The 25448-nt window shown below is 55.2% G+C and overlaps 1 protein-coding gene across 2 annotated transcripts; it reads left to right on the top strand.

Annotated features, from left to right (window-relative positions):
* The first annotated feature begins 56 nt into the window (after nt 1–56).
* Nucleotides 57–25433, top strand: TECR (trans-2,3-enoyl-CoA reductase). 2 transcript variants are annotated; one of them, XM_077859646.1, is made up of 13 exons: nt 57–214; nt 22260–22310; nt 23013–23064; nt 23401–23445; nt 23538–23641; nt 23718–23833; nt 23920–24025; nt 24164–24236; nt 24339–24382; nt 24454–24511; nt 24594–24682; nt 25053–25098; nt 25182–25433. In XM_077859646.1, the coding sequence occupies exons 1-13, from the start codon at nt 200–202 to the stop codon at nt 25307–25309; spliced, it is 927 nt and encodes a 308-aa protein (XP_077715772.1). In that variant the 5' UTR covers nt 57–199; the 3' UTR covers nt 25310–25433. The 2 variants fall into 2 exon arrangements, with proteins under 2 accessions (XP_077715772.1, XP_077715771.1); XM_077859645.1 differs by lacking the exon at nt 57–214 and adding an exon at nt 9825–9971.
* The last annotated feature ends 15 nt before the right edge of the window (nt 25434–25448 follow it).

Here is a 25448-nt window from a genome sequence, read left to right as displayed (position 1 = left end):
CTCGTGGGGCGGGGTCGAAGGTGAGCGCCCCACGCGCTGATTGGCTGTAGGGACGCGCGCGGCAGGGAGGGGAGGGGCCGACGCGGAACCGAGGTTAGTCTCGCGCGGCCGTCGCGAGCGCGTGAGGGACCCTGTGTCTTGTCGCGCGCGGGTAGACAGCGGCAGCAGCAGGAGCAGTAGGGGGCCGTGTGAGGGAGCCATGAAGCACTATGAGGTAAGGAACGAGGAAACCTGCACCGAGCGGCCGCTGCAGACTCATTCGTTTTTCTTCTTCGCGGGACCACGGGAGCCCCCTTTTCTGCTCCTGCGCCCCAAAGGGCGAGCGGGACGGCGCACGCGCAGTGGGCGCTCGTTGTGCCCCGGGGCCACTCGTAAGTCGCAGTGCGCATGTGCAGAGGGGTATTTATAATTCTGCTACCCGGGCTGTTTTGGGGTTGCCTTTTCTTGGGGGTCTCTGCAGGATCTGGGAAGCTGGCAGGTTCCTTGCAGTTCCTCCAGCGGGCGGGGAGGAACAAAGGTGCGGGACGCTCGCTCCCGATTCGGGGGTGTCTTGTACAAGCTTGCACCGCGCCACCTCTCAGGTTTAGGAAGGGGCTTTGCAGTCAGCCTTCTCGGGCACGACCTTTGGACCCCTTCCCTCGACCTGGACGTCCCGGGGAAGCTTAGGCGGTGAGGGAGGTGCAGTTTCAGGGCTGGCTCCCGCCGAACAGCAAAGCTGATCTTGCTCTTTGGTAATCTAAGAGATCATCTCTTGTCAACCCCTGCGTGTCACCAGGGAGAAATCTCATTGCCACAGCCGTTCTGGAAGCCCAGGTCTTCTGACTCCTAACTTGGGCTGCTTTTTCCCTTAAAACGAAGTCTTCCGATGCGCCTAGCGACCTAAGCTGACAATATAATATTCATAATTTAATTATTTGGTCATTACTGACTTTTATATAACATTAAGTAATAAACTAGTTTATGTTAAAACGCATACTAATAATTTAGCGTCAGATTACTCTTGTACTATGAGATTCTGTTACCTTATTTTGTTATCCTCATAGGCCTCTGAGGTCGGAGACTATTATTATTTCCATTTTTATAGGTGAAGAAATAGTCTCAGATGTCAAATGACTTGCCCAAAGGCCCCCAGATGGTAAATGCAGGACAGAGAGAGGAACTCAGGACAACAGAGTCTTAGTTGCCAGCTCCTAGGCCACACACTGGTCCCCAAATGAAAACAAGCAGGTAGAGGTATCATTTTTTTCTCCTCAATTTAAAAAATTGTGGCAAAATACACATAACATAACATTTACCATCTAACCATTGGAAGTTCCTGTTCAGTGGCATTAAATACATTCACATTGTGCAACCATCACCACCATCCACCTCCAGAACTCTTTCCTTTTGATTTTGCAAAACTGAAACTCTGTCCCAATTAAACAAGAACTACCTATGCCCCATTCCTCCCGGTCCCTGGCAACCATAATACTGCTTTCTTTTTTCTTTTTCTTTTTCTTTTCTTTTTTTTCTTTTTCTTCTTTTCCCTCCCTCTTCCTTCCTCCCTTCCTTCCTCCTTTCCTTTCTTTCTTTCTTCTTCTTCTTCTTTTTTTTTTTTTTGACTACCCAGTATGGAGTATGAACTTATGACCCCGATATCAAGACCTGAGCTGAGATCAGGAGTCAGGCTTAACTGAATGAGCCACCCAGGTGCCCCCACCATACTACCTTCTATCTCTATGAAAGTTGACCACATGAGGTACCTCACATATAAGTGAAAGTCCTTGTTTTTATTTACAAGTTGAATACTGCTAGCTGCATCTGTCCCTTTTGTTATTATTTTTGGTAATTAACCCAGAGTCTTTGAAAACTTTACCCCAGAAGAAGTCCACACTCATTTTTGAACTAGTACCAAGAATGAGGAGGTAGGATTCTATAATCTCTGATGCCTCATTAAACTTTATGATTATAGATAAAGTTCTAATCTAGTTTTCCCTCTCAAACCTTCTTACAATCTTGGAGAAAAGGCCACAGTTCAAATGATGCAGGATGGAAGATCCATGTGGCTTTTTTTTTCTTAAGATTTTATTTATTTATTCATGAGAGACAGAGAGAGAGCAAGAGAGGCAGAGACACAGGCAGAGGGAGAAGCAGACTCCATGCAGGGAGCCCGACATGGGATTCGATCCTGGGATTCCAGGATCAAGCCCCAGGCGGAAGGCAGGCACTAAACCGCTGAGCCACTCAGGGATCCCTCCATGTGGCATTTTGCAAAATAGAGTTAATTTTAGTTTTCTTAGTTAGCAGCTAGATAAAGTAGGCCTCTGAGGACACTTGGGGAGAGCACTTTTCTTCCAGAAGCTGGGCACAGCCTGACACCATTGTTTGGACTGGAGAACATGTTCTACCTCACTGCAATCTTTTTCCTCCCAGAAGGAAAGGTGAGCTTTAAACCCACTGTTCAAAGTAACCTGGGAGGGCCACCTGAGTGGTCATTCGGTTGGACATCTGACTTTTGGTTTTGGCTCAGTTGTGATCTCAGTGTTGTGGGATCAGCCCCCTGCATCTGGCTGTCTGCTCAGTGTGAAGTCTGTTTGTCCCTCTCCCTCTGCTCCTCCCCCTGCTCTCTCTCACTCTCTCATAAATAAGTGGAGAAAATCTTAAAAAAAAAAGAAAAAAAGAGGGATCCCTGGGTGGCGCAGCGGTTTGGCGCCTGCCTTTGGCCCAGGGCGCGATCCTGGAGACCCGGGATCGAATCCCACATCGGGCTCCCGGTGCATGGAGCCTGCTTCTCCCTCTGCCTGTGTCTCTGCGCCTCTCTCTCTCTCTCTGTGACTATCATAAATAAATAAAAATTAAAAAAAAAAAAAAAGAAAAAAAGAAAAAAAATGTATTCAACAAACAAAAACCCCGAAGTGACCATGGAGGGGAAAAAAAGGTATTTTGCTGTGTTATCTATTATTCTTTGCGAACATTTGCCAAGTACCCTCTGAGGTGATAGCTACAGTTTCTGTGTGGGAGGAGCCTTTGTCTCCTGGCCCAGTTTCACAGCAGATTAAGTTTTACTCCAAGTGTTTGTTGTAGATCAATAAAAATAGCAGGGATGCTTTCAGTCCCATTTAACAAAGTTTGAGTAAAGGTTCCAATGATCTAGATCAAAGAATATATTTCTATTTTGGACTGAGTCCATCTTTTCACCCCAAGTGACCCCCAGTCCACTGAGGGGATAGCCTCCCTCAAAAGACCTTTGTGGCTCTGAGATTCGAAGTGCAGTTTACAAAGGATAGACGTGATGCTCAGAAGGGTGTGAGATGCACCTGAGTGTCACGCTGCTTATTAATGAGGGCTGATGGCTGATATTATGGCAGGTAGGGTTCCGGCTGGAGGGGGGGTTTGTTGCTGTTTCAGTAACAGTTTACTGTCACTGCCCGTGTTCCCTCTGTGATCCAGGAGGAAAAAGTATCCCTGCAGTGGCCTAATTGAGATGAAGCAGATAGGGTAGATCACTCTTGGGTCCTGGCTAAAGTAGTTTCCTTGGAAGACCAGAGCAGGCCTTGGAATTGTCTTGGGGTCAGATCAGGGTTGATAAGAGAACTGCTTATCCTGCTTATCCAAGGCTACAGGATATTTTTTTTTCATTGCTGTTTTTGCCATTGCAAATGAAAGGTCAAAGGAATGATCCCAGTATTAACTGGAAAAACAGCTGCTGCATCTTGTAAATGAGCTTGTTAATTCCTGGGAAGATCAGTACCTCCCAGCTGGGTACCTGCAGCTGAGGAAGCCTCATCCTCTTGGGGTCCCCACTGCCCTCATTTAGGATCCTCCACTCCCACAAAAAAGGGTCATTCAGTTGGTGCTTGTTTTGTAAATAATCCTAGGCCAACATAGTACCTTGCCACAGGCAAGTTTTGCTTCAGCTTCCTCCACAGGCATAAGTATGTGAAAGTTCTGGAAGTAGGGATCCCTGGGTGGCGCAGTGGTTTGGCGCCTGCCTTTGGCCCAGGGTGCGATCCTGGAGACCCGGGATCGAATCCCACGTCGGGCTCCTGGTGCATGGAGCCTGCTTCTCCCTCTGCCTGTGTCTCTGCCTCTCTCTCTCTCTCTCTCTCTCTCTGTGACTATCATAAATAAATAAAAATTAAAAAAAAAAAAAAAGAAAGTTCTGGAAGTAGAGTTCTGGTCTGGAGGCAATTGTGTAGAGCCAGAAAACTAGGCAGGAAGGTGAAAATGAAGGAGAAAGTTGACCAGCCTGTCATGGTGTCATACGTGTGTGGGCTGTAGACAGGCCTGGCTCTGCCACTCAGTAAATAATTGTGTGACCAGGACAGCTTGATTAACCTCTTTGAGCCTTTCTGAGGCTGCTCCTTGGGGGCAAATGAAACCTACTGTGAAAGCAAAGGCTAATATTAAAGAATGTTACGAAATTGCTGGAAATACATCATCAAAGGATATGCATAAAAGGGGAGGTGCTACATGTAGCTCTGGTTCATTTCTTTTTACTGTTGTGCACAGTTCCGTTCTGTGAAAGAAAATCTAGTTTGATTACCCAGTCCTTCAGTAAATCTCCAGACATCCTGTTGAGTGGAAAAAACCACGTTGGAAAAGGTTCGATACATTTAAAAAAGTACCGAATGAGACTTATATTGCTCATGGATATGTATATAGTAAAAGGATAAATTGCAGTTAGAGGTCAGAAATGTGTGGGAATTACACAGAGGAACCATTGCTTGGAGATAGAGGGGTTGGGGGAAGGCTTTAGCTCTGTCCATTTTATTAAAAAAAAAAAAGGAATCTAATATAAATATCTGTTAAATCTGGGAGGTGGGATCTGGGTGTCTGCTATTTTTTTGTATTTTTTCTTCTGAATTCTTGTCCTTTTGGAATAGGTGAAGGGTAGTTAGGGTTTTTCTGGCTATTGAGCTTTTATTTTATTATTTTTATTATTTTTAAAGATTCTTTTTATTCATGGGAGACAGAGAGGCAGAGACACAGGTAGAGGGAGAAGCAGGCTCCATGCAGGAGCCCAATGTGGGACGGATCCCAGAGCCCTGGGATCACATCCGGAGCCGAAGGGAGACACCCAACCACTGAGCCACCCAGGCATCCCTGAGCCTCTATTTTAATATGTTGATCCCTTTGACTTTTGTACCTTAAATTTGGTGCCTGTTTGCAGAAAGGTGTTGTGTTCTGACACAGGGATTGCTTGGTCTCTTCACTCTAAATCCCCTTCTGTGTGCTGCAGCAAAAGAATAGGCCTTCCCAAAATGCCTTTCTTTGGCTTTGATTTTGCATTTGTAGATAGGCTGGGATGCTGGTTGGTGTCTTGTCTTGGGCTGGATAGTCCTGCTGGGTTAATAGCAGGGACAGGTCACTTTTATTGTGTCCATCCGAAAACCTGAGAGGTGGAGTACTCTGTCCCCCCATTTGTGGATAAGGAACCCGAGGCTGAGAAAGGCGAGGGAACTTGCCCAAGGTCACGTCGTGGCAGAGACAGGATCCAGACCTAGGTCTGTCTGGTTCTTAATCCAGAGAAGAGGAATCAGGTGGGCACGAGTATTCTACTTTACATATAAAGAAACGGAGGCTAAGAGAAGCAAATTAAGTTGCAGAAGGTCACAGAGTCAGGAAGCAGTGTAGCCGGACTTTAGCCCTGGGTTTGCTTATGTTGTTTTTGGCCGAGCTGATGCTTCCAGAGGCTGCTGGTGGCCAGGTGGGCTGTGCTGTTCCATTGTTCCCAGGGAGGGAGCATGGGAGCATCCCTGGAGGGAGCGTGGGAGGGGCTCCGTGGGTCAGCGTGGACTGCTGGCGGACGGTCTCCCTTGGCCCTAGGGTTGGATGGGCTTGCTTGCCCCCCAGAATTCTAGAAGTGAGAGCCCGATTGGCAAGCCAGGAATGCCACCGTGAGGTGTAAAGACCTTCCTCGTGTTGGTGTGCCTCAGGCTGGGAGCCTGGGTTTGGGCGGGATGGGAAAAGCAGGGCTTAAGTAGAGGGCGGGGCCGGGGTGGGATGGTGGGGCGGGGCTTAGGAGTGGGCGGGGCCTAGGCGAGCAGGCGGGGTGGAGGCGGGGCTGAGGGGGGTCGGTGAGTAGGAGGATCTTAGTGGCAGGAGTGGGTGAGCGCAGGATGGGACTCAGGAGCTCCCCTGAGCTGCGAGCTGCGCAGAGCCTCTTGAATAGCTCGTTCCTGAGGAGAGGTAAGTGGAGAGTTGACAGCCCTGAGTGGGGACTGTGCTAGGAAGGGACTCGATGACACAGTTGAGTTTGGTCGGGAATCTCTGCACTCTTACTGACAGGTTTGGCCGGAGACGTTGGGCTGGTTGAGTTCAGCCTACGTCTTAACACCTTCTTGCTGCTGTTGCCAGTGGCGGCTGAGGATGTCTTAATACCCGGGGACAGCCAGAGCATCGTCCTCGTCATCAATACACTACTGATGTTATACTTATTCTTAGTGCTATTTATCTGTTAACTCACTTAATCCTCATAATACATCTGTGAGGGAGGGACTGTTCTTGTCTCTGTTTGACAGGTGGGGAAACTGGGCCACAAAAAAGTGAAGCGATGCACCCTTGGTCCCACGGTGAGTGGCAGAGCCAGGGTTCTGCTAGACCAGAGGGGGCTTCCCTGTGGGTGGGCCCAGGTCCTTGTGCACTGAGGGAAGAATGAAGTCTGTGGTCGTGAAGGACATGATCTTTGGAGGCCACCGGGTCTGCCCTTGGGACAGGCACTTTACCTGCTTGAGCTTCAGTGTTCCCATCCGTGAAGCCAGGATAAGGACACCTGTCTCAGAGGGCCATGGGGGGTGTAGAGTGTCCAGCACGCTTCTTGGCCCACAGTCAAGATACAGAGCATTAAGGACAAATTGTTGGACAGATGACCAGTCAGTCAAGTTATTAGAAATGCTTTCTGTGCGTGGCCTCTTTTGAATGCCTTAAAACTTGCCTGTGAACAAGGCCATGGAGGCTTGATTCATTGGACATGCTGCTGGAGATGGATTCATGCTAAACAATAGGCCCAGAAGATGGAGGAAGAAGCTTGTGATCAGTCTTGATATACTGCCACACACATTGGAAGTCAGATTTTGGGATCTACTTTTTCTCCACGGGAAGATCCTTGGTGAAGTGGGAGCACAGTCAGAACCTACTTTTTGCCTTATTGTGATAAAAAATCGTCCCAAGAAGTGGGTGCTTCAGGTGAGCCTGGTCTTCTGATGTTACCATTCCCTAGTCACCCAGAAGCGGGGCAGCCTCTGTTCTTGTCCCTCCTGGCCATGTTTCCCACCCAATAGCAGCCAAAGGGTCTTTTCTCATGTAGATGGAAAAATCTTAGCACTTGTGGCTCAAAACCATCCCTCAGAGACTTCTTGTCATCCTCTGTCCCCTGCTTTCCTCATTCATCCCTAAACTTCTGTTTTTCATCTCCTCAAATACCCGCAGCCATGCTCCTGCCCTGAGCACATGCTGGTTCCTCAGCCAGAAATGCTCTTCCTCGTTTTCTCCTGGTCCCTTTTTTTTTTCTTTCTTTCTTTCTTTCTTTCTTTCTTTCTTTCTTTCTTTCTTTCTTTCTTTAAGATTTTATTTATGGGGGTGTCTGGGTGGCTCAGTCAGTTGGGAGTCTGCCTTCAGCTCAGGTCATGATCCCAGGGTTCTGGGATTGGCCCATGTCAGGCTCCCTACTCAGTGAGGAGCCAGCTTCTCCCTCTCCCCTCCGTTCATGCTCTGTCTGGCTATCTCTCTCTCTCTCAAATAAATAAAATCTTTAATTTATTTGAGAGAGAGAGGCAGTGAGAGAGAGCACAAGTGGGGAGGAGAGGGAAATGAGGGACTTGATCCCAAGAGCACGGGATCATGACCTGAACTGAAGGCAGAGGCTTAATGAGTACCCCCCACCCCCACCTTCTGTCGGGTCCCTTCTTATTATTGAGAGCTCAGTTTTAAAGTCATGCAGAGAGGCCTTCCTGGACCATCCTACCTGGAGTAGGACCTCCGCCTCATCCCCCAGCACCCTGTTCCTCTCCTTCTGGCCCCCCTCTGGCTGTGGTTGCATTTTCATTTGGGTACTTCATGGTCAGACTGAGCTCCATGAGGGGAGGGACTCTTTTTTGTATCTCTTTCCTGCAGCTTCCCCAGCATCTGGCCAGGGCCTCCTTGTTGAAATGAACAATTTGATGAATAAATGCATCTCCTGTGGTCAGGCTCCTGGAGAGCAGAAGGGTGATTGTGGGGCTGCTGCTGGGACCTGGCTGAGAACTGTGTCTCATGTGTTGGGCTGAGCTAGTCCTTAGTGATCCTGATCGAGGGAAGCTGGCTTCTTATGGTTCCTTGGTCAGGAGCCCCAGGTCCAGCCCAGCCGTGGTCAGCCTGTTCCATATCATCCTTCTCCTCCTCACACTTGGTCTCACCACAAGCTTCCAGCATAGCACCTGCCCTTGGCCTTGTAGGATCCTGACAGGTTGTCCTCATCCAAGCGTCCTTCTGTTGTGGCGATCCACTGTTTTTGTCTGTCATTGACTCATTAGTTCATTCGTTCAACGTTCTTCTCTGTACCTGTCCTACCTCAGGAATACTGGGGTGAACTAACCACAGCCTTTGCCCTCAAAGTCTTTTCATCTAAACTGAGGCCTGAGGACAGGGGTTTTAGGGAGGGGATGACAGGGGCAGGGGGGCAGTTGGTGCCAAGGCCTGGAGGCCAGACTTTGTGGGTGTCCCATGTTGAGTGATGAGGCCGACTGGATAGAGAGACCCATGGATTTTGTCCTGAGAGTGATGAAGTCCCTTTTCTGTTGATTTGTCCTAACAGTTAAACTTTTAGAGGGCGGTTTATTTTTAGGTCCTTGAGGGGCTCTTCTTGTTTTAGGTGTTTGTTACATAAATGCACAGAGTAGTTGTTTCTTATTACTGACTAGTGGGTGGTGGATGGTGTTTGGGTCTCCCCCCGCTTCCAGTCCCGTGGTTAGTTAGAGATGGGCCACGAGCTTTTCCCAGCCCTCTGAGGGATAAAGGGCCTCTCAGTAGGTCATGGTGACTGGCAGGCTGGCACAGCCCTGTCCCTGTCCCTGCTCGAACCAGGCTCTTATGTAAGCATGTCCCCAGGCCATTCAGTGGGCCCTGCAGACTGCAGGGCTTGTGCCATTGTCCAGGTCCTTCTGAACTCTGTTTTTCCTTTATAATGGGGCCAGGGAGCACTGGCTGGGTCCATGCCAGTTTTGTGGTGGGGCCCGTGGGAATGGTGTCTGTCCTCTGGGTGAGGGCGGGTCGGCCAAATTTGGGGGAGGGCGGTTTAGCAACTGTCACTGGAGCATCATAGATCATCAGGAAGCAGGACAGAGCTCAAAGAACTGGAGCCTCCACTATTCTTGTGGGGAGAAGCTGTTTCCTATGACCTCTCAGGAGTCTGACTCAGGTGGGGGGTGGTGGGCTTGGGGGAACATAGCTGTTTGTGGGGTCTGAGGGGAGTATCAGAATTCTTGGGAGGGATGTGTGCAATCTGAAACAGTATGTTGTTGAATACTATTCACTCCAGGGACTAAAGTCTAACAAAATCTTCTGGCTGGGGATGGAGAGCCACTGTCAACCACTGTCACTGTCTCTGTTCAGGACAGGATTGGTTGAGCCGAGCAACCCCTGTCCTAAATAACAGTATTTCAGGAGAGGTGGCTTTGCCCTTCCCATCTTGGAATGCCATCATTCAAGGCTCAGCTTGCATGCCACCTCCTCTGAGAGATTCACATGACCCTGCATGCCACACTCATGACCCTGGTGCCTCTTCTGTTCTCTATGTTCTCTGCACATAGGCCTTAGCACCTTCTGTAAGCCTTGGCCCCTGGCAGGGGCTTCAGTAGATGCTGTGAAACAAGTGACCATGTATGCCAGAGAGAGAAGGCACGGGGAAGGATGTGCATACAGAATTCCTGGGTTCATTTTCCCTTGCTTCATTTTACTGTCGACCAGAGAGTGGAGCCAGCAGAGGCCTGTGGGGCTCAAGGTGCTGCTCACAAGTAATGCTGCAGGGGGAACATGGCCAAGGGCATCTTCCGGGACCCCTTCCTTAACTGTGAGAGCCAGGCTTTTCCTCTTAATTCACCATTCCCTTTAAAGACACAGGTAGGGGGCAGCCCTGGTGGCCCAGTGGTTTAGCGCCACCTTCAGCCCAAGGTGTGATCCTAGAGACCCGAGTCCCTAGAGACCCGAGTCCCACGTCAGGCTCCCCACAAGGAGCCTGCTTCTCCCTCTGCCTGTGTCTCTGCCCCTCTCTCTCTGTCTCTCATGAATAAATAAATAAAATCTTAAAAAAAAAAAAGACACAGGTAGGCCTATTAAAAAAAAAAAAAAAGACACAGGTAGGCCTAATAAACATTCCAGAAATCCTGCACTCCTCAGCTGTCCTCCTTCCATCCCAGCATGCACAGTCTTCCCCCTTGGTGTTTTCATATTCCTTAAGTTGATTGAGATATACATATATATCCTATATTTGTGTAGATAGTCCCCCCCTCCCTCAAATTGGTGACTTGGTTTGAATCAGTGGTGTCTCAAGATCCAGGAATTAGGGATCCCTGGGTGGCTCGGCAGTTTGGCGCCTGCCTTCAACCCGGGGTGTGATCCTGGGGTCCCGGGATCGAGTTCCGTGTTGGGCTCCCTGTGTGGAGCCTGCATCTCCCTCTGCCTGTGTCTCTGCCTCTCTCTCTCTCTCTCTGTGTGTCTCTCATGAATAAATAAATAAATAAAATCTTTAAAAAAAAATCCAGGAATTAGAGTCTTTTCCCCAACTTGGCACCTCTGTGCCCTAGTCCAGGCCCCATTGAGGTCTCTGGTCTGTGTTGTTTCTGAGACTCACCGCTGTGTCTGCTTCCACATTTGCCCCTGGCAGCGAGAGGGATCTTTCTCAAAACCAGAGCAGGTTGTGGTGACTTCCTAAAGTACTTGTCTGGGTCTCCCTCCACTCCACCCTTCTCCTCAACTGCTCACTCTCAAGTCCATTTTGCTCCAGCCTCTGCATGTTCCAGAGCCCTGCCAAACTGTGTGCTGCCTCAGGGCCTTTGCATTTCCCACAGGGAGCCTCATGCTGGTGCTCCCTCTTTGGCTTCATTCTGGCTGTGGCTCAAATTACACTTCTTTAGAGGGACTTTCCCTGACCACCTCCTGTGGTGCTCTGGGCCCCCTGTCCTGCTTTCTTTTCTTCATAGCACCTGGTATATCCTGACCACGTGATAGATGATAGATAGGTGATAGATGCTTTGCCCCTGTTCCCTTTGAGTGTGAGCAGGTCTGGTGGGGGAGCATGGCCTCTCAACTGTGCCCACCATTCTATCCCAGCACCTGGAACATTGCCCAGCATACTGCTCTCACACATAGGTCTTTCCATTCATCAAGCCCAGCACCTAGCACGGGCCCAGCACATTGAGGGGCTCAGTAAGCGTTTCCTGAGAGAATGATCGGGAACTCCTCAGTCAGCAGAAAAGGCTGGTGGAGCTTCCAGAGGCATCCCCCCATCTCTGCCTTACGTGCTTTCTCAGTGAGCTGGAGCTCTCCATAGGGCTGTTGAAGGGCATTTCAGATTTAATATCCAAACCTGAGCTCCAGATTCTCCCTCAAACTTGCATTTCCCCACTCCAGTTATGGCACTTCCAGCCTTCCAGTCACCCAGCTCCTAGGCTGTTTGACGGCTTATTCTCTCACACCTTGCATCCCAAAGTCAGCAAATCCTGTAGCTAAGCCTTCAGAGTACTTCTGCAGCCACTTCTCATCAGTACCCCCACCATCACCAGGCCCAGGCCCAGGGTCGGCCAGCTTTATCTGTGAACGGCCAGAGAGTAAATATTTTGGCCTTTGTGGGCCATACAGCCCCTGTGACATCTTCTCAACTCAACCATTGGAGAAAAGCAGCCATAGATGACACATTAACCAACGAGTGTGGCCACATTCAATACAACTTCATGGATCCTGAAATTTGAATTTCATGTAATTTCCACATGTCATGAAATAGGCTTCTTCTAATTTTTTCCAACCATTTCAAAATGTAAAAGACCATCTTACCTTATACAAGAATGGGCGGTGAACCAAAATTGACCTATGGGCCATAATTTGCCAGCCCCTTGGTGTAAGCCATCTTCTATCTTGACAGAATTGGGCTCCCTGTTTCCAACCTATTCCCCTGTAGTCCAGAAGAATTCTTTAAGAACCCAAGTCAGGTCGTATCCCTGCGCTCCCCCAGAACCCTCCAGGGTTTCCACTTCACTTGGAATAGAAGCCAAAATCTTCATGTGGCCTCTGAGACCCTGCACAACCTGTCACCACCCCCCAGTCCCTTTCTCCCTTCCTCCCTCCAGCCCCACAGGCCTCTGCACTGTTGCTTGAACACACCAAGAATGCTGCACCTCAGGGCCTTTGCACAGGCACTTCCTCTGCCTGGATGTTCTCCTCAGATTTCTCAATAGCTCTTTCCTCCGCTGCATTCAGAGCCTGTCTCAGCATCTCCTCGGGAGGCCTTTCTTGACGACTTGATATAAAACTGCATACTCCCCCTTCCCCTTCCACTGCCTGTCTCTTTTTCCTGCTCTGCTTTTCCTGTAGCACATGGCATCTTCTAACATTAGGTGTAACTTTGTCTTTCTTCCCCACTCCCGCTAAAATGTCATCTGCATGTGGGCAAGGATTTCTATTTCTCTCCACAGCTGAATCGAATCCCCAGAGTCTTTAACAGCACCTAACATGGAGTGGGTGTTCAGTCAAGATGCGGTGAATGAAATGAGCCTCAGTTTCCCCAAGAGGGGATTAATAGTCAGACAATTTGTTGAGAATGTGTCCGGCAAAAAAAAAAAAAAAAAAAAAAAAAATGTGCCCGGCACACTGTGAGTACCGGAGGCATTTGCTGTTGGCTGTGCGTATATTTAAGGCTGGCCACGGGGCTCCCAGGGTGGGCTGTTCCGGGAGAGCTTCCGGGGTGAACTAACCTGCCTGCCACAGTGGGCTGGAAGTGCTGGACGCAGGTGGGTGGTCAGCCTGGATGAGCTTCTCCTGCTGCTCCCATCAGCCTGTGTTTGCAGGGCTCAGTGTCTCCTGGCTCTTCCCCCTTCTTGGCCTCATGGCACCTTCCTGCTCAGAGATGCAGAGACCACACATGGTCACAACCTCGACCTGGCCAGGTAGTGCAGGGGTGCAGAGGGGGCAGAGCCAGGCCATCCCTAGAGGGTCTAGGGCCAGGGACAGCCCTGGAGGAAGAGCATTCAGTTCTAAGCCAAACCAGATGGGGTCCTGCCCCGGGAGCTTGTGGCCAGGTGTTGTTGGGCTGTGACTTATGCTCCTGAGCCTCATCCTCCCTGTCTGTAAAATGGGGTAACGGTGCCAGTCCAACAGGGTCAGTGTAAGCTGGTGGTGGCTGGGTGCTTGGTGTTCATGGCCCCCCAGGGGGTAGGGCAAGGATGGGGTGGGGAACCGCCCCAGGGAATGGCTGAGGCCCTATTGGGAGGGTCTGGGTCGCTGGAGTCCCTCAGGGGGACGATGTTGGGCTTCTTCCAGAGGGCAGGGCCCGTTTGAGGAAGGCAGCCCTGGTTGAGGTGGCTGTCCCCATCTGTGACCCAGGAGCTTGTGCAGCTGTGGGTGCCAGCTCCCCCTTCGGAGACCCTGGGCTCCCTCCTAGGTTGTCCAGGCCAGGGCTCTTCAGCGGGGTCGAGTGAGCAGGCAGGGTTTGGGGCCGTGAGCATCGAGCATTGTCTGTGTTAGGTCCTCTTCCGAACATTCCCATTGAGCAGGTGGAGAAGCTAAGGCTTAGGCAGGGAAGGCTGGTCTGAGTCCGGCCTCTGCAGCGCTGCCGCTCACTCAGTGTCGGTGTCCATGTCAGTGTCACCAGCTCCCCGCCCCCCCCCCCCCCCCCCCCCCCCCGCGGTTCTGTCTGTGGTGGCCACGACAGGAAGTGCGAAGGCCAGGAAGGCCGCTGGCAGCTGCTGAGCCTGCCTAGGCCCCTCTGTGTGGTGTCGGGAGGTGACAGGCCTTTCATCTTTGGTATCTGAGTGTGCTGGGGCCTCTAGAGGATGAGGCCTGGTGGGGAAGCCGGCTCAGCCCTTGGGCTCCCCTGCAAAGCACTCCCTGTGGGGGTGACATGTTCTGCAGAGTCTGGACCCTCCAAGACGAGTGTGCTGGAGTTGGAGTATCAGCAGGGAGGGGGATGCCTTCCAGATAATCAGATCCAGGGGCCTGTCCTTCACTTCTTTTCCTGTTGGCATTCAACTCTCCTCCTCAGAGTGGCCGTGGTATCACATCATGGTGGTGAGCAGGGCCTTTGGATCCTAGCAGGCGGGTTGGCACTGGCTCTGGCACTTCCTGGCCATGAGCCTTGGGTGAGGGCCCCCTCATTTTGGAGCTGCCTAACCGGGGTCACAGTTAGCTTACAGACCCAGGGGAGGCTAGGTGAGTTATGCAGGTGAAGGCCTTAGCACAGTCCTTGGCACAAGGTAGGCATGTGATAGATGTTACTCGCAGAGGCACTTCCAGATGGCATAGGCCCCGGCAGCTCTGCTCTGGGTGGGACAGCGTTCCCTGGAGGCCAGGGAGATAAGGCCTGTGCCAGCCCCGGGGTGGGTGGGACGTGCGTGGGCTGTGGGTGCCAGTGAGTAGCAGGTCAACAGGCCTGAGACCCTGAGTCCCTGCCATGTTGGTTCAGTGTCCCCTTCAGGTTGGGCTTCCTGTGATCACAGTGACCAACCTGGGGTCACAGGAGCACCCAGAGAATGTTCTCCAGGATGCTGCTCGGCTGCATGGTGCTCCGCCAGCCTCTGTCCCCCATCCCAGAGCCTAGGGACGTTGGCAGACACTAGCTCCTCTTGTCTGGCCAGCAGAGTGGGAGGTGGGAACTGGCTGGTGAGAGCCTGGGAGTGGGTCGTTAGTGTCTCCCAGCCCTTCCAGCCTTGGTGACATTCTGCCCCCACCATGGCACATTGGGGAGGCTGGTGCAACTGCCCCAGGCACCTCAGAGAAATGGGGTCACGAGCAGAGGCCACTGGGGAAGGAGGTATTTCTGGCGGAGCAGGTGCGGCCTGTGCTGGCTTCCTGGCAGCTGAGCCCAAGATCTTCTCAGCCACGTTGGCATGAGCAGTGTGATTTCGATATTTCTGGAAAGTGGAAGGGAAAGGGAGCTGCAAGTGCTTACTTGGTGAGTCCAGGCGACTGTGCCCAAACCTCTGCATCCATGAAGTGGGTAAGCTGGCTGGGTGCCCTGCTGCTCAAGGCCAGGCCTCCATCCCCTCAGGACCTGAGTGGGGGTCTTGGGGGCCATGAGCGCCGGGGCCATTTGGCCAAAGTATGTGTCAGGGCCTTTGCCCAGCCTAGAGTCCCAGGCTGCATGGAGCAGGGCTGGCACCCACAGCAGGCCTTTTGTGCCCCAGGAGAAGATGTTGCCCACCAAGGTCACACTCCCCCACACAAGGTGGCCCACTTGCGAGGCCTTTTCCCGGCAAGCAGACCCCTGTGGGGTCCCAGAGAGCCTGCTGGAGGCAGGGTGTGCTGCCTCACGCTGTCTCTGCAGGGGCCTCTGCAGGGTACATGTTGGCTGGGGTGGGGCCCCAGAGGCCTGGGTGGGGGGCTGGGTGTGCTCCTCAACCTTTGGACCTCAGCTTCCTCATCTGAGAAATGGAGCTAACAGCCCCTGCTCCCTCAGCTGTCGTACAGCTGAAAGGGGAGGATAAGGAAAGGGGTCTGTGCTGCAGCTCCGGGCCTGCTGTTCTGGATGTATCCCCATGGGCAGGTCCCATATTAGGATGCACAGAAATTCCAGGTGCATAAGTGGGAGCTGATGAGGGTGACCTGGAAGCCAAGCTGACCCTCAGGCCTCTCCCTACCCTTTGTCCCAGGGGGCCCTGGGATGTGGCCGCTGAGTCTTGTTCATAGATGGGAGGAGTCTGGGGAGCACTGGGCCTGGATGTGTTGGTGAAGATGGGGACGCTGAGGCTCAAGAGGGGGCTGGGCTCCCGCCTGGAGGCCTTGCAGGGGGCCTGGGTCCTGTGGGCCATGGCTGTCCGGCAGCTCCGGCAGGATCAGCGGTCACAAACTTCACACCTGGCCTACATGGTGCCTACTCCTGCCACTGCTCCCTTCTGGGGCTCAGGTCAGAAACTTCAGACTCCCTCCCCCCACTCCTTCAGACCTTCAGCAGACCCTGTGCTTTTTGCCTTTATAGTCTCTCCAGATTTCCAGCACTTTTCACTCCTCTGTGGCCACCTCCCTGCTTCCACCCCCCATTATTGCCTCTGCCCTAGTCTGATTTCCCAGGAGCTGCCTGTGAGCACGTGATCCCACCCCTGCTCTACTCCCAAACCCTTCCTGGCGCCCCCCTCACTCGGGGTAAAAGCCGGAGCCATGGCACACAAGGCCCTGCATGACCTGCCCTGTCCCTTCCCTCCCCCCTCACTCACTCTGTACTGTCCACAGGGCCCTTGTTCCCTCTGCCTGCTGCACTTGTTCCATTCCCTCATGTCCCTCTGGCCTTTGCTCAGATGCCCCTTCCTCAGGGAGGCTTTCCCTGACCACTCCCTTGAAAATCGGTTTCCTCCCCCACCTGCCCTCTCCTCTTTCTGTTTTTCTCCATAACTCTTGGCGACACACCATGTCACTGTTGCCTATCCCTCCTCCCCCACAGCGCAGGCAGCTTGGGGCACGCTGTTCTGTGAAGGTTCGCTGCAGCCCCTGAGATGGGGGAGGGAGGGGGGCAGGCAGGAGTGGATGAAGGAAGGAAGGAATGGATGGATGTGGGGCCCTGCTCTCAAGGCCTCTTGGCTGGCAGGTGGCAGAGCCCGAGGCAGCGCTCGCTCTCTTGGTCCCATCCCGGTTGCCTGGGTGACCAGGGTGTCTTCCCGCGGGGGGAGTGCAGGGCGCGGCCACGAGGGGGCAGTGGAGAGGCGAGGCCGCCGCGCTGGCCCGCGGTGAAGGGGGTGAAGGGGGTGAAGTGCGGTGGGGACGGCCCTGCGGCCCCGCTTCTCCCACCCGCACGTGTCTTGCTATTGTTAGGGTTGGGGCTGCGCGGTCACCAGCTGGATGAGCATCATGGCACCACCTCTCTGACCTTGGTGCCCTGTGGTTGGGATCCTTCATGGCCGTGCTCGGACTTGGGGAGAAAGGGCCAGGCGCCCTGCTTACCTGCCAGTACTATTTTGCCAGTATCGGTTTAATCGCATTTACTCTTTCTTTAGGGGGATCACTTTTAGGCCGGGCACGTTTACATACTTTTTTTGGTTGTTATCTCTGTAAGTCTTACAGTAATCCTGTAGGATGGCAGGTGGGGGCAGCTCACTTTAGAGATGAGAAAACGGAGGCTCAGAGAGGTTGAGTTACTTGTCCAAGGCCACACAGCCAGGAAGTAAGTGGGTCCCCTTGACCTCAGAGCCTGGGGGATGTGCACGTGGTTGTGGAGGCCCTTGAGCCCTCCTTGTGAGGGGGCCGCTGGGCCTGTGGTAGTGCCTCTGAGGACCTTGGCCACATAGAGCCTGTCAGCATGGAGCCCCTTCTGGGTTGGGATTGCTGGTGAAGAAAGACAGCGAGTTTCCCCGGGAACTGGAGCTGGCTTGGTCACTGACCCTTTCCCTTGGTGAGCAGTGCCCCAGAGCTGGCAGGAGGGTCCAGCTGCCAGAATGCTGGACCCCCCGGGGTCACTGGAGCAGGTGGGCATGTCTGTAGGCCTCAGAGAGGCTTCCTTGGAGCTAGGTCCCCGGCCCAGGATAGGGAGAGCTCCAGGCAGCAGCCTCCACCCTGTTGCTGCCCTGGGGTTTGGCAAGGTGGGTAGGGCCCCCTGGCGTGTGGTGCAGGAGGAGCAGGGCAGGGCCTTGGCTCAGAGGGTAGTGGCGAGGGAGCTTTAGGTCGTGATGTGTGTGACCTTGGGCAAGCCCAGTTGCCTCATGCAGGTGTTTACTGAGCACGCCTTCTTGCTGGGCTGTTCTGAGTGCTGGGAAATGGTTGAGAACAGGACAGTCCTTGCCCTCAGGAGCTGCTATCTGGGGGTTGCTATTTTTGAGTCAGGAAGGGCCTCACTGAGAATTTATCTAAAGGCCCAAGGACATGAAGGAAGGAGCCCCGAGGGGTCTGGGGAGAGTGGACCAGGCAGTGGGAACAGCATGTGCAAAGGCCCTGGGCCTCTCATGTAGTTGCATAACTGCTCTGCTTTCCCATTGCTCTGGTTTTCTCATCCGCCAGATGGGGTTCATCCCTAGAGCCTTGCTCTGGGCACTGGCGCTGGCTCAGAACAGTCCTCAGAAAACATCACCCCCTTTTCTACTGGTGCTGTGTTGATCTGCAATGTATTTCCATGAAGACAGTGAAGGCCAGAGGCCCTGCTGCTCAGCACTGGCTCTGGTCACTCCTCTCCAGGCTGGGGAAGGCTGCAGCCTGGCTCCCACCCCTCTTTCAGGGTGGGCTGCGGCCCCACCCTCTGTCCTGCCCTTCCCCCCACCCCCATGCCTTGACCTCGTGGCATGCCACGAGTTGCTGTTGGCCAGACCCTGGAATCTCAGGCGCCTGGGTGAGAATTCCTCCCAGGCTAGTGGAACTGTCATCGCAACGCCACATTCCCGTGTCTCAGGCCAGCGTGTCTGCCCTGTCCTTGTCCTCTGTGTCCATTGTGCTTGAGGCTGTGGTGCCACACCCCCTGCTTGTGGTCAGTGCTGGGACCTAGGGCCAGGGGCCCCCCTCACCCATCCATCGAGTGTAACACCCCTCCCAGCCCTTCCCCTGCTTCTAGCTCCCTTAGAAGGGCTAACCTCTCCTCCCTTCTGCTGGCCTGTCTTCTCCCCAGGGATGAGGCCTGGGCCTGCTGCCTACCCTGTGCTCAGGAGCCCTGCCTGTGAGCTGTGCTTGGCAGCTGTCTGTACCCTCTGACCTGGTCTAGGCCTACCCTGGGCCCCACCCCAAGCTGGTGGCCTGGCAGGCGTGTGTGTGTGTGTGTGTGTGTGTGTGTGTGTGTGTGTGTGATAGAGAGAGAGAGAGAGAGAGAGAGAGAGAGAGAAGGAGAGGGAAGGAGAGAGGGAGGGAAGGAGAGAGGGAGGGAGGGAAGGAGAGGGAAGCACAGCACAATGTGGGGTGGTGTGGGCTGGGGAGGGGCACGGTGGGTGGATGGGTTCTGGAACCAGAGACTGGGAAGCACACGACCAGCTGGGTCCCTGTGTTTAGGCCCTCAGTATAGGGGGGTTGGATGGGAGTGGTGAGCCCTTGCTGCTCCCTGCCTTGGGACCTTCTCTTGATGGGTAATTGGGGCCTGCCTGTTAGCCACCCCCCTGAAAATAATTGATTGAGGTGAAATCCACATAAAAGTAACCATTTAAAAATGAACAGTTTAGCAGCATTGAGTACATTCACACTCTTGTCTGCCCCGCTGCAGCCACACTTTGGTTTAGTTCCAGAGTATTTCCATTGTCCCTAAAAGATGCCAGATTCCCATTAGGCAGGGTGCTCACTCCCCTTCCCAGCCCCTGGCAGTGCCGCCTTTCTGCCTCCTTGCATTTGCCTATTCCAGACATTTTACATAAATATGTGATTCTTTGTGTCTGGCTTCTTTTCCTTAGTATATTTTTTCCCCCTATGCCATCTAGCATAACTTTTATTTCGCTTTTTATTTTGCAATAATTACAGACGTATGGAGAATTACAGAAATAGTACAGAGAGGTCCTGTGTCCCACATCGCCCTCACCCCTCAGGGCCTTTCAGACCTCTCTCATAGTGAAGGCTGCTGGGTCCTGGGATTTGGGGGCAGAAGAGTGGCCCTGAGCTGAGGCAGCCCCACCCTGCCGGGCTGGGCCCCTGGGTGGCCAGGCTTACCTGTGGGAGGGCGCGGGCTCCTCTCCTCCAGCCTGGGATCCGCCTGGGCGCGTCCGTGGTTGTGGCTACTGGGAGTGTGCCCCTCTACTGGCCGCCCCTCCCGCCACCAGCTTCCTCTCCCGGCAGCCAGTCGGGGGCCCCCGACTCTCCCCGGGACCCTGGTCTGGTGCCCAGGTTGGGGGAGAGGAGTAGGATTTCAGCCCTCCCTCAGCAGCTGGCCAGCAGGGAGAGGGGCCGGTTGTATTTTAAGCTATTGAGTGGTTCAGCAGGAACTCAGAGGCCTCCTCTCCCAAGAGGCGCGGTGCTGCCTTCCTGCCCCACACGGGCTCTGGAGGCATGTGGGCACTGCCCCCCTGGGACCCAGGAACTATTAATATACCTGCTGCCACGGGGCAGGCCCTTTGCCTGCCCATGGCCCTGCTATTCTAGCCCTTTCTGGCACATTCTGCATGTGCCTCTTCCCTCTCCTACAAGTCCTCTTGCTGGGGCCCGGCACTCTGGGCAGTAGGACCGGCTTCATTTTTCTGGTCCTTCTCTTTGGCTCAGAGGGACTCGGTCACCTGCCCCCCAAGTCCACACAGCTGGGCAGAGCCTGCCGTCGGCAGCAGGTCCCCTCCGTCTAGCACAGCATCATAGGCGGCGTAGGCCAGGGATGGGTGTTGGGCCGTCTCCTGTAGGTGGTATGGAGCGGGCATAGCGTACATCGGCAAATGGGCCTCTGTGCCCGCTGGCTTGTGCCTGTGCCCTTCCCGCTGGCAAATGGGCCTCTGTGCTGCAGGATCTGCACCCAGGCCTTTGCCCTTCCCGCTGGCTCGTGGCCTCAGGTTTTGGGGCACTGTCAGGCACCGTGCTGGTGCTTCGCTCACACTGCCTCACGACCCTTATGGCTCCTTGAAGTCCACGCCTTCCTACCTGCCCCCCAGCAGAGGCTGAGAGAGAAGTGAGGGGCTAGTCACCCAGTGACTGCATGGTGGGGCCAGACTCAGTCCTGGGTGCTGCCCACCATGCCCCGTTATTGGGGGAAGCATGGAGGGAGCTGGCTGCAGTGGATCCGTCTGCCTGGGCTGCAGGTGGGTGGCTATGTCCTCAAAGAGCCCAGGCTGGGGTCCTGCCCTGGGGTTCTCATTCTGCTCCTTTCCCCATCTGCCTCTGACCAAGGGTCTACCAGGGGGTGGGACGGATTCTCAGCACCTGCTGGCCAGGGGCTGACTTGAAGTTAGAGTCAGCACTGCCTGCCACGGCCCCATGTCTAAGAGCATCTGGGCCAAGCCCCCCATGGGAGCACTTGGGCCTTTTGGGATCAGCTGACCACTGCTGGGCCTCCATCCAGCTCCAGCAGTTCACGTACTCACTGCTCTTCCAGGTACCTTCTGTGACCTGCTTGGGACGGGTGGGCTGCATCCTCCCTGAGGCCGCTGTCCCTCCCAGTCTGCCCTGCTGTTCTGCTCCTGTCTGGCCACTGTGTGGGGACTCAGGCAGAGCTGTGGGGTGGGGGCGGCCAGGCAGTGTGCTCTGGGCTTTGTGGGGCTCAGGGCCTAGGCAAGGGTGCTATGTTGGGCGGACGCAGTGGGAACACTGCCCTAGAGGTGGCCTTGAGTGAGGTCTGCATGGACCTACAAGTGAGAAGTGAGTGGAGAGGCAGGGCAGGGAGGCAAGGGCCAAGGGCTCATCAGTGCAGGCTGAGGATGCAGCTGGAGACTTGGTTTCCTGACCCTTTACACGCTTAGAGGCTCTCTGCACCAATAAGTCCGGAATCTGTCACCTCCCTGGGAACATAAATGCACAAGGAAAGTAATCCGCAGAGTCTCTTACAGCTCAGGAGGGGAAATGGATGATCTATCTCTCGGATTCTCAAAATAGCTGGGATTTCTCCAAGCCCAGTGAACTTTGCGGGCCTGAGCTGGGCGCCGGGGCTTGGGTGGCTCGTGGGCCGCTCACCCTCCTCCAGTGGCTGACCCCGCCTTGCATGGGGCCTGGGCTGGAGGCACCTTGGTGCCCGCCGCAGGGGAGGTATCCCTGCCTCCCTGGGCTGTTTGGGGGCTGTGTCCACCAGAAAGCCTCACTTTTGGGGAGACCCAGCCCCTGGGGGTCGCCCCTGGGAGGTCTGTGGCACGGCTCCTGGGGGGCTCAGTCTGGGGCAGTTTTATATTTAGCTGGGCCATGGCTGCGGGGCACTCGGGTTACATCTGCACAGAAGACGGCGGTGCCAGGGCAGGCGCGGGCTCCTTTCCAGCACCGCGGCAGAATTTGATCGCGCCGGCCCGGCCCAGAGCTGCTTCGCGTGGGGAGGTCTGCGGTGGGGGCTGAGGGCCGGCAGCTGGGGCCGCTGGCTGCGGTGGGCAGAGCGGGGCAGCATGGACCTGAACATGAGCATGGTGGCCCGGGAGGCCAGCCAGGGCCTCGGCCCCGGCCCTAGTCTCGGCCTCAACGGCCTCCCCCGGATCGCACCCGCCAAAGCGACCAAAAAACCTAAAAAGGCCGTTCTCTTCTTCGAGGTGGAGATTCTGGACGCAAAGACACGGGAGAAGCTGTGCTTCCTGGACAAGGTAGGACTGTGGCGCCAGCTGTACTGGGCCAAGGGCACTGGGCCTGAGACCCTGTGCCTTCCTGGGGCTTCTGGTTCTGAGGACATGGGAGCTGTCCAGCTGGACTGTGTCCCTCCAACCTGTGTCCTGACACCCCACCTACCCCTCAGGAGTACGAAGGGTACTTACTGTCCCCAGGCCTGTCGCTGCCGGCTTGGGGTAGAGTGGGCAGCGATGGGCCTTGGGTGTGGCCAGGAGCTGGCCTCCTGGTGGGAGGAGGTGAAGTAGCCTCTGTGGACCCTGCAGGGCTTTGGGGCCTGGGCAGAAGGTGGGAGTTCTGAGACCTGCCCCCTGTCAAGGCTAGGAAGGGGGAAAGGGCTCCTGTCCCAGGGAGTTCTGGCCCCGAGAGGGCCTTCACTCTGAGGGAGCTGTAGCGGGGGCGAGGAGGAGAGGCAGAGAAGCGGGCCCAACTTCCCATGCTCCAGCTGTCTCCCAGCTAGGCCAGGGGTGTCCTGGTAAAACCGGGACCTCAGGCCTACAGCTGTTCCCACTCGAGCAGGGCCCTGGCTGCTCCTTTTGGGCATGTAGGTGGGGGGCCTGAGCTCCAGCCTTCCCCCTCCCATAGCAGCTGCCCAGGTCCCCCGTCCATCCCCCCTCACCAGGACAGGTCTTCGATCATGCCCCACCCTGCCCTGAGTTCTTTGCGGCCTGTGCTTCCCCCAGGTGGAGCCCCATGCCACCATTGCCGAGATCAAGAACCTTTTCACCAAGACCCGTAAGTCCAGGGCCCATTTGCCCTGCCCTCCATGACCCCTATGGGCAGGGGCCTCAGGGTGGTACCCCGTCCTGCATGCCTCTCCCCCCAGGTCCTGCAGTGATGCCCTCCCTGTGGCTCAGGCTTCTCTTGGCTTGCCTGGGGCAGGTGGGCCTGCGTGGCCCTTGGCAGGAACGCCCTTGCTGGGCTTTCAGAAGGACAATATCCCGCCTCTACTTGGGCTGTTCTCGGCTGTGTCCTGGAGGCACAGACGTCAGAGGCCTCGTCCATGCGCTGGAGATGTGGGGTCCCTGGGCTGTTAGGCTGTGTGCTGTGACGCCCTCCTCTCCCCCACAGATCCGCAGTGGTACCCTGCTCGCCAGTCCCTCCGCCTGGACCCCAGTGAGTATAGCTGTCCGCTTGGCCACCCCTAGGCTCCCGGGTGGCGGTGGGCAAAAGTCCGGGCAGCACTGAGTCCTGGCCGGTCTCTGCAGAGGGCAAGTCCCTGAAGGATGAGGACATTCTGCAGAAGCTGCCCGTGGGCACCACGGCCACACTCTACTTCCGGGACCTGGGGGCCCAGATCAGCTGGGTGACGGTGAGTCCTAGCCCTTTCTGGGGACTCCTTTCCCATCAGCCACATTGGGGTGACTCACCTGCTCCTCGTGCCCTAGGTTTTCCTGACTGAGTACGCAGGGCCCCTCTTTATCTATCTGCTCTTCTACTTCCGCGTCCCCTTCATCTACGGCCACAAATACGACTTCACGTCCAGCCGGCACTCGGTGGTGCAGTGAGTGGGGCCAGGTGGAAGGGGGCGGTGGGGGGAGGGGGGAAGGCCTGCTGGACTTGCCCCAGCTGAGCCGGCTCCCCCCCCAGCCTCGCCTGCATCTGCCACTCATTCCACTACGTCAAGCGTCTGCTGGAGACGCTCTTCGTGCACCGCTTCTCCCATGGCACCATGCCCTTGCGCAACATCTTCAAGGTGAGCGCCCTGGGGTGCGTCCACCCAGACCCTGGCCTCCTCCCAGCCCGACCCACTCGGATGCATCCCCGGACCCTGCACATCCCTGGTGCCACCCTCTGCCAGGCCAGGCCTCATCCCAGCCTTGCTCACTTTCAGAACTGCACCTACTACTGGGGCTTTGCCGCCTGGATGGCCTATTACATCAACCATCCTCTCTACACGCCCCCTAGTAAGTGGCCTTGGGCCCTACCTACCCTGTTCCCCCTGCCATGAGCCTCCCCCCATGCCTGGCTCTCCCCTCATGGGCCTCCCTTCTTCACTTCCCCTTCAGCCTACGGAGCTCAGCAGGTTAAACTGGCACTGGCCATCTTCGTGGTAAGCAGGCTGGGAGGAGGGGATGGGGCGGGGAGTCTGGGGGCTCTGGGCTGACCCTGCTGCTCTGACAGATCTGCCAGCTTGGCAACTTCTCCATCCACATGGCCCTGCGAGACCTGCGGCCAGCGGGTGAGTGGCCTGTCCCAGACGAGGGGAGGTGGGCAGGCTGGTGAGGGAAGGTCTCACTTGCCCCTCCTGTCTTGCCTACCAGGGTCCAAGACCAGGAAGATCCCATACCCCACCAAGAACCCCTTCACGTGGCTCTTCCTGCTGGTGTCCTGCCCCAACTACACCTACGAGGTGAGGGTCTGTCCTTCTCACCTCTGTTCTTCCTCCAGGGGTGGGGGCCCCACGTGGAGGGGCCAGCCCCTAATAGGGGTGCCTGGCTCAGCGGCCGCTTTAGCAGCTTGGAGCATTTGGAGATGGAAAAGCCAGCCTTTCTGGGAGTTGGGTGTGTCAGGCCAGGCTTGCAGCTGTAGGGGGCTGTGGGGGCAGCTTCCTCATGCCCCGGTGTACTCAAGGGCTCTCTGGCGCTGGAGTTCGATTTCTACCCCCTCACTCTGAAAGGGTTTGAGGAGGGGGGTGGCTCTGGGGCGTGGGCGAAGCCTCTGTAGAAATGCAGGCACAGCCCAGCCCTGCCCACCTTTACCCCTGCCTGCTCTCCCCACAGGTGGGGTCCTGGATTGGCTTTGCCATCATGACACAATGTCTCCCAGGTGAGCCCGCTGTCCCTCCGTGGGACCCCGCCCATCCAGGGCCCTGGATGTGCGGCCCCTGATGCCCCTGCTCTGTCCCACAGTGGCCCTCTTCTCCCTGGTGGGCTTCACTCAGATGACCATCTGGGCCAAGGGCAAGCACCGCAGCTACCTGAAGGAGTTCCGAGACTACCCACCCCTGCGCATGCCCATCATCCCCTTCCTGCTCTGAGCTGCTACCCACCTCCCAGGCTCTGCCAAGCCAGGCTTTCATCCCTCTGTCCCAGGGTCATTCTGGGGGAGAGGGGACTGCCACTCTCCAGTGCTTGGAATAAAACCTGCCTGTCCCTGCCAAACTTGGACTCTGGCTC

The sequence above is a fragment of the Canis aureus genome, chromosome 19 (assembly GCF_053574225.1).
Source record: "Canis aureus isolate CA01 chromosome 19, VMU_Caureus_v.1.0, whole genome shotgun sequence".
Classification (NCBI taxonomy): Eukaryota; Metazoa; Chordata; class Mammalia; order Carnivora; family Canidae; genus Canis; species Canis aureus.
This window is presented reverse-complemented; position numbering and strand designations above follow the sequence as displayed.